This window comes from Silurus meridionalis, chromosome 3, assembly GCF_014805685.1.
Source record: "Silurus meridionalis isolate SWU-2019-XX chromosome 3, ASM1480568v1, whole genome shotgun sequence".
In the NCBI taxonomy this organism is placed as follows: Eukaryota; Metazoa; Chordata; class Actinopteri; order Siluriformes; family Siluridae; genus Silurus; species Silurus meridionalis.
The window spans coordinates 22,010,608-22,019,204 of record NC_060886.1 but is presented as its reverse complement, the minus strand read 5'-3'; the positions used below and the strand labels follow the sequence as shown (position 1 = coordinate 22,019,204).

At 36.9% G+C, this 8,597-nt stretch overlaps 1 protein-coding gene across 1 annotated transcript in view; it reads left to right on the top strand.

Moving 5' to 3' along the window:
• The first annotated feature begins 8,153 nt into the window (after positions 1-8,153).
• The window catches only part of mnx2a (motor neuron and pancreas homeobox 2a), a 4,021-nt gene continuing 3,577 nt past the window's right edge, over positions 8,154-8,597 (top strand). The window contains exon 1 of the mRNA XM_046845494.1: positions 8,154-8,597. This exon is cut by the window's right edge and continues 360 nt beyond it. Within this exon, the coding sequence (XP_046701450.1) occupies positions 8,534-8,597 (64 nt within the window). The 5' untranslated portion in view covers positions 8,154-8,533.

Below are 8,597 nucleotides of genomic sequence, written 5' to 3'. Positions count from 1 at the left end.
TGTAACTGTCATGTATCACAATTTTAAAAATACCTCATAAGTCACACAAAGGTTATTAATTAAACACCTCTCACCTTAACGCATTATAGATGTCGGTACTAAATAGCACACTGTTGAGGGTCTTAGCAATCCTTTAGCAGGTTGTTGTCCATTTGTAAAGTAATGCCGGTTCAAGGGCAGGTTGAGTGTGACTGATCTATATGACAGTGTGGTGTGAGGGGCTGTAGAGTTGATTCCAGCTGGATGTGTGTCTGTGGGAAATAGTGATAGCTACAGTACTCTCCATGTCGTTACGGGCCCATTTTGAAGCTTAGCAAGCAGGTGTCTTATCAGCACATGCTGATGCACAACAGGTTTTTATCTAAAGCTAGAGGTCAGCTAAAGTGCCACAGAGAAGTTTGTGGCACATTTTAAAGGGATTACTGGGTAGTTTCCTTGAGCCTTGTAGCCTACCTGCATATTTTTACATTTGCTAGAAATTTGAGGCTCCAGGTGTTGACATAAAATGCTTAAAAAGGTTAGATATTTATTCTTGTTGTATGACAGGGTTGAGAAGTTTGTTAAACAAATTTATTTCCATAGTTACATTTAATCACTTGGAATAAACCAATAAAGAATACAATGAAGAAATGCAGGTCTTGGCTCAAAATATTCTGATCACTGCCTCTGAGTCTTACAGACGTGTTGACAATCAACAGAAGCATTTAGGTCATGCAAATGTAACACTTTTTTTACACAAAAATCAAAATTAAGATCAGTATAAAGTGTTTGAATGATTAGGTTTTGTGAATTTTCTTTCGTTCGGTTGTCAGTTTTTCTGTTTTAAAATAATGTTTAATTCCTTTAAATAAATATCTCTAATTGTGTTAGTGTGTGGAATGTGATCAGTGTGTAAACAGCAATGTCCGGTGGTACAATGGATGATGACAGTCTAGCCTTTTGATGCACACGCATTGAGCTTGAGAAGCACTTCACTATGAATATAGGGCATAATGAGGCATTTTAGTCACCGGGCACAATATAAAATAACATTATAAATTGTTTAATATTCAGAAATAGGTTAAAAACTGTTGTGAATATTGTGAACTGTTGAACCAACTTGAATAAATGTGCAGTCATCCAAATGAATTCCTGCCGAATGCATTAAGACCAGTGCTTGTGTAGCATATTAATGAATGCAGCGAAGGTAGATTAGTTTTACACACTAAAGACAGTCAGTGATTTCTATCAAATGATCAATTTATCTCTAAATTGTGCCAGGTTGCCTTGAAAGAGCAGCAGATTTTCATTTAGCAAACCACCAGATGTGCTCCCTAATAGAGCGGTAAGATTTTAATTAGTCCAATTGCGCCGGGTGCCCTGGCTTTAGTCCACTCTAAGGAATTCAGAGGTTAAGCAGTTTAACAAATGGTCTATCCATTGAATACAGGCTGTTTGGCCGGTGCTTGTATTCCCCCTCTGACACGCCCCAGTTCCTCCTCCTCTGTGTCTTCCCCAGGTCAGCTAGCCAAGAGATAATTGAGAGATGTCCAAACAGTAATCGCTTATCTCCCTGATTGACCTGAAGCCCTATTCACAAGGAAGCAACCAAGTGACATCTGTTAACTCGACTTGAAAAGGAAATTGCAGGCTACATTTGTTTAAGCGGCTACGCCCTGTTTGTTATTGCTGTGTCCTTTGGGCTTCGAAAGAACGACACACAAGTTTTTGTGACAAAAGGAAACAAAGGATCTTATTGTTAAAATGTAGCAATTATCAATAGTTAAAGAGTGTTTTTGCATAATGTTTATAAAAAGTTATTGGAAAATTCATATATATATTTTGGCATTCGACTAGGCCTTCCTGTAAAGCTGCATGTTTTTTGTAAGTGTGACCTTCGCAGGTTGAACTGCTGCAGGGGCCAGGCGTAGTTATGTTCTTGTCTTGATAAATCATGAGTCTTAATCAAAGCAGAGACCTCCTCCATCACATCAGTGCTGCTCCCAGCACGCCTTCCAATGTGCTTAATGGAACTATTTATTTCCATAATGCTGCATTGTCGGCACATTGTTGCACCTCTGGGCCACACCAGAACCCACCGGGTCTGTTTTGTGTTCCAAACCAATCACACTCTAAAGCTTTCCCAGATAGAAATAAAAAGGTCCAGTCTGTAACTGTGCCAAGTAAACTATATAGCACAAAAAGTGTAAAGAAATGGGGGAAATGCATAAAAAAAAAAAATTAATTAATTAATTAATTACCTTAACTAATTTTCTAAACTAGTATTAGTACTAGTACTAAAAAAAGTGTTCAAATAGACAGAAAATAGAAATTCGTATTGAAAGGGTGGCAGGAGCCAAATTTTAAATGCCCTGACTTCTACGCATACTGCTGACAATAAAATAATGCCTTTTTACCAACGTATTAGTGTAAGAGCATGTGTGTGGGTTGGTGAGATTATTTATAATCATTAGCCAATAAAGCCATTTCTGTCTATTAGTCTATATTTGTTTATTCCATAATTGTTATTTTAAATATAAAAGTATGAAAATATATTTCATTTAATTATTGCAAATTAAAAAAAATGCAGTTAACTTATGACCAAAATAGTCCAAAAAGAAAAACAATTACTTTTTCAGATAACATTCAAAGTCATAAGAAACCTTTGATTTGCTTGTGATATACCTTGTTGGATTGCTGTCTTCCTGGATGAACTGAGTTTTCATTCTTACCTTCATATCAATTTTTTTTTTATTATTATTTTATTATTTCAATTTGAAGATTATTTGTCATTTTTTTCTTGGACATGAATTCCTTATTTTAATTTTGAAAGCATAGTGTGTAAAAATATTTGCTCTAAACTTTAAATGATTGTTGGAGGTTGCCCTTGCATGAGAGTCGCAATCCAATTTAAATACAGTATGTACTTTTATATCGACATGATGAATGACTGAGACTAAAAAACACTTTTGTATGCTGCTTTCCACAAGGGAGTGTGATAATGCTTTTAAAGTAAATATAAATAGTCTTTAGTCAGGCTTGTCTGAGCTTCTCAATATACAAATAAATACCAGCGAATGGTAATTTGTTCATTTTGAACAGTTTTGGCCTGTCTTGGCTATGATGGTTCATTTCTTATTTAGAGTTTTATTTCAAAAGGTGGCATAGTGCCACTTCACAAAAAGCTCTTCAACAGCCACTAACAAATGACTTTTGCAACATGATCAGAATTAAAATACACTGCTTTGTCGCATGCTATTTGTTATGTAGACCGGAGAATCTCATTTTCAACCTTGAGGGAACTACCTGGAGAGTATTTGTTTGCACTTTTTTGTGCATTTTCCACTGCACATAGTAGCATACTATACAATACAGTAGATATGCACATATGTGTATCACTGACATAACCGTCATGGTCACGAATAATATTTTAAAGTATTCAGTTGATGTTTCCTTTCAGATTGCTGTCCAATGGCTTGGCTCTGAGACCTTTATTCTCCCCTTGCCCTTGACTTAAGGGCCATAGATCAACATCAGCCAAATCATTTAAATACACCTGACAGTACCATTTAGACTGAGAGGCACTCCGAAAATTGCCAGGGATCTTGTGAAGTAAATATTGCCTTTTTAACGACAACTTTAGGACAAAGAAGCTCAGATTCCCAAAAGTCTATAACATTAGCTTGCTGAATATGTTAATGAATTCCTGATGGAAGAGGAGGTGCTGTAATTTATGGATGGCATTTTTATGGTGTAAAAGCAAACACATAATGAGAACAGCTAAAGATATATGGTACATGCAAATTGCATTTGTTTAATAACTTCATTTATTGTCATCTGTAAATATAGGTAGACGGGATGCATGAGTGTATGTTAAAGGCGATTTGATCTGCGTGTACAGGTAGAAATCCCTTTTCTTTATATGTTGCTGAGGCAGCTTCTGAAAATGCCCTCTCTTTTTCTATGTGCTAAAGCAGCTTCCTTCAGTCATCGAATGGAGCATGTACTGAAGAGGTGAGCTGTGGTTATGAATTACTGCTGCTTGTTCCTTTTCATTTCAGCCACTGTAGAGACCTTCCTGATTAAAAACCACAAACTCTGTTGGTGGGTGGAGCAGGCCACCACAGAGCAGGATCGGGTGCCATGAAAAAGACAGGCATGGCTAATTGAACTGTCATGCACACACATATATATAAAACAAACTAAAATTCCTGAACTGCATATGGTTTTCTTGACATAGGAGTGTGCCCTGATTACAGTAGATATCAGAGCAGTAATCTAATGCATTGGTGTTGTATCAGCTGCCCTCAATACATACACACAGTACATGATTCACACATGTTCACTGTGGCTGTGATGTGATTTCTGTTCTGCCAATTAAATCTGACAAGAACAAATGAAAACTCTGGCCATATTTTAGGATGCTGACTTATTAGACCTGGTTTCAGACGTTGGTGATATCTCACGAGCACTGTAAAATGTCACTCAAGAACAGGGAGGAACATTTTGATTACACCCAGATTTGATTCGGGCATGTTTTCTTTGTTCCCCCTTAAATCCAGCATCTTTTCCATCTGCATATTGATCACCATCATGCCACCATACCACCCACAAAGCTTCAGCGTAAAGGTCCGAACTGACTGTGGGTTTTCTAAGAGCAACAGATGCTAGCGACAGCTCTCAGTAGCTAATTATCCACTTCAGCCTGGCTTTTTATGCGGCATGTGCACGTGTGTCTGTTCCACTTTTCTACTTGAATTTAACTTGTCGACAGGAGGATTTGCCAGTAATTGTCCGGTAACACACCCCTTCAGCCTCTTCTATTGTCTTGCCATCTCTGTGTGGTGGCTATCATTAATCAAACCATTGAGGAGCGAGCTGAACTTGCTAACCTGCACCTCCCAGGCCTGGTTACAGAGGAAGTTTTTAATTCCCCTGGTAAATCACAAAAACACCAGGACTTGACAGTCGGGCATTTATGTTAAGTACAAACATTAAAAGGATATATAGTTTACCTAATAGATGTGGCTGCAGCAGAGAGATGATTCTTTTTTGTTGTTGGTTTTTTTTTACAAATTCTGTGGTAGAAGGAAGTGTGTCACATTATAGTTAAGGGGACAAACAAAAAATTCCAGAACTTTAGCTGCAGATCAGGGTATGACCTAGTGCAACTGGTGACATGGAGAGGTCAGACAGTCATGCAGAGGGCAGCCTGTCACACTGTGCTACATTTGTGTATGAATGGTGGTCCATTGTATACCACTTCTGCAATTTGTCCTGTCCAAATGCTCTTGTGCCTCTTTGCACAGTCACTTGTAAGGCTGAATGTCTGCAGAATTTGGTGTGTGCTTACACTTAATCCAATTTGTTTGTGTTTACTGAAGTGTTTCTGTTATTTTCACAAGTATCTTAAACTTATCAGGGTTGTTTGGGGTTAAGGATGTAAATAAATGTATTCTTCTAAAGCATTCTGTCTCATTTATTTGCCGCTCTATAAAAGCCAACAAATAAATGTAATAAATGTTACTTCAAGAGGCAGAGACGAAAGAGACACAGAGAAGAAATCTTTAAAATATTACTAAACATGAAACAGACAGGCATATACTATAAACATTCAATTCTGTTCTTCACAGCGTTGACAAGATTCTGTTTAAAGGCTCTGGAAGACAAAGAGGTTTGTTTTCTCCTTGATTTAAAGAGACAACACAATGCTTGCTCTAGGTGTGACTCTCAATTCAATTCACAATTCTCTCTTGATGTCATGTGTGTACACAGAAGAGGAAGCAGATCAGATGACTGGGGGAAAGTAATTATGTACCTTTGAGTGTAAGATAACCTGTTTATTACATCTGATATCAGCACAGCTGCACACAATTGCTTTATTTTCAGTGCCTGACGTTGAGCCGTTAGCTATAAATGATCATTCAACTGTCGTAAAGCACTTTGTGGTTCAGGTGCTTTTGTTAACTTTATAATGAAATAAACAGATGAGTATTACTTTGGGAAAAGTGACTTTAAAAGAACCTCCAGATAACTGCTAATAATGATATAGTGTCATTGCATTAAAAACTACCCAGGTACTGGATTATTTGGAAATGATTGTATTGTATGTAAATCATCATTATTAAAACAACGCACTAGTTCATTAAAGGGTGTTTAAAAATTCTAGGGTAAAACTCTAATTCTAGGGTAAAAACTTAGATTTTATATTCATCTTAAATAAAATTCAAACTAACCTATATTTAGCTAACCTGCATTTTCAGTTCCAATTACAGTGCTATGATAATCATTTACTTGTAAAAGTCGACAGTTTAATTATTAATACACAGGTTTATAAGGAATATTTAGCCAGTCGTTTAATTAATTAGTAATTCTAAGTGTGTTTTTGTCCCTAGCTCAATGAAACAAACATCTGTTTAATTTAGCTTCTTTGTGCGTTGTGTAAACACTGCACTGGTTAATGACTGACAGGAATAGGTCTAATAAATTACCTTTATCTTCTTAATGAACTGAGATTAATTATGGTCTCAAGGTCTCGCCTGGGAAAGAGCCATCCGCACTTGTCTGTCTCTCGCAGCATTGTAGGTAGAAGTAGTTTTAATGCACAATTTAACACCTTGTATATGTTTTTTTGGCATAATCGATCAAACATTTCATGCTTCATATTTTAAAATATGGATTTTATTTCACAGGTAGATTTTTAATAAATGTATTGCAAAATGTATTAAGATCTAATGCCAATAGCTGGCGAAATCATAAGTGGAATGAATTTTTATCTTGTTTCACTATTTTAATATATGCAACATTTAAAAATAGTTACACAAATTAATCATTAATCTCCAAATCTCATCACTCTTTTAAATACTTATAACAGATTTTTTTTTTAATAGAACTAATTGGACACTGGGATTCTTTTTTTTTGCCTGAGAGATCGATGGTTGCTCACTTAACAAACCTCACATCAACATCATGAGGAAATATTTGTTTAATATTAAATAATAAGAAAAAAAAATTCCAGTGTTTATTACACTGAGACTGTAATAAGGAGAAATAAGATCTGAGATGAACACCTCCTTAATGTTTAATAGATTTGACTAACATTAAGGTTTATGGTTAAGAGACAGTATAGGATAAACGCACAATAAACTCTATGTACATTGTTAAGTTACCTTCAAACACTGACCTGACATGGCCTCATTAGTGTAACACCTGTTCATGAGTGTGTGTTTGCAAGTGACAAGGAAAAACTGGGTGGCTGTGTACGCTCTCCGAGCTGCTTTCTGTGGGAAATTGCCGTGCTGATCACACCTGGTCTCAGGGAGGGGTGGAAAGGTCAGCTAGTCCATCATTCCTTCTCATCAAGGCCAGCAACAAAAATTTTTCCAGTGGTATTTCTAAGACTACTAAGCACACTGGCTGCAGCTCTCCTTCTACCATGACTTCATGTTTACCAAGTCATAGTGATTTTTTTAGCAAGTTGGTCATTTTCAGTGAAACGGCATTCCTTAATGGGTCTAAAGAAGCTTTATAAGCTTGCTCAGTATTTCTACATTTTTACTTTCACAGTGCTTTAAATGTAAACATTTGTTCTGAAATAAAATGTTCTGTAATTCTTTTTTATAATTGATAACATATAATGTCTATGTGTAAACTGCAACCATTAGCTCTATATTCCTTGCATTTCCTGGTTATTTCAGACAAATTGTTTTTTTTACGTGTGATGCACAAGTGTGCAGTATTTCTCAAGGATTTTAATAAATACAAAATCTATTACTGAAAAGATTTACATTTGCAAATAATTCTACATTTGTATATATTTCGAACATGTATTTTTTTTTTAGCAAAATAGAAGAGTAGAAATAGAATGCTTGAGTCTCAAAACAGATTAAATCCAGATTAATCCATTTTATTATGTCTTTTTTTTTATGCAAAATCTCAGTAATTATTATTATTATTTTTCAATCAGACTGCAACCTTGTCTTTACTATTTTGCTGGTGTACTTCGGGCATCACAGCCATTGATTCTCCCAGAATGTTTCTGTTAATGAGTAAAGTGACTGTCAGCCTTCAGTTTGGACAGTAAAGGGGTAGACATTCCTGAGTAATTCTTCATTAATCCTCGCTGGAGAAGAGGTGTGAATGGTTTGGGCTGCAGAGAGAGCTGTAGAGCTTCAGAGCACTAAATGTGCGGGTAATTAGTTAATTAGAAAGCGCGGGAGGGGCTCGGAGCGCACAGGTCAGCCCGGTCAGCCAATCAGAGGCGCTTCAGGAGTGCGAGCGCATCCAAAAAACTCGGAAGCTGCACCTGCTTGTAGCACTTACACCCCGCACATCGCGCACATCCGGACGAATAAAGAGAGCAGAAGGACGTCCTAAGAGCAACCAGCGCCGACGTGTTTGTCAGTTGATCGCCTTAATTTTCATTCACGAACTTCACGATGATTAGATGAGCAGGTTCTCCGAGCAGAATACTCCACTCACTGTTGCCAATAATAGTATTAGTTACAAACACGCCCTGAGCTGAAGCACGCAGCTGTAAACTGACAGGACAGTCATGGATAAGTCGAAGAACTTTCGGATCGATGCTCTGCTGGCAGGAGAGTCACAGCGGAGGAGAA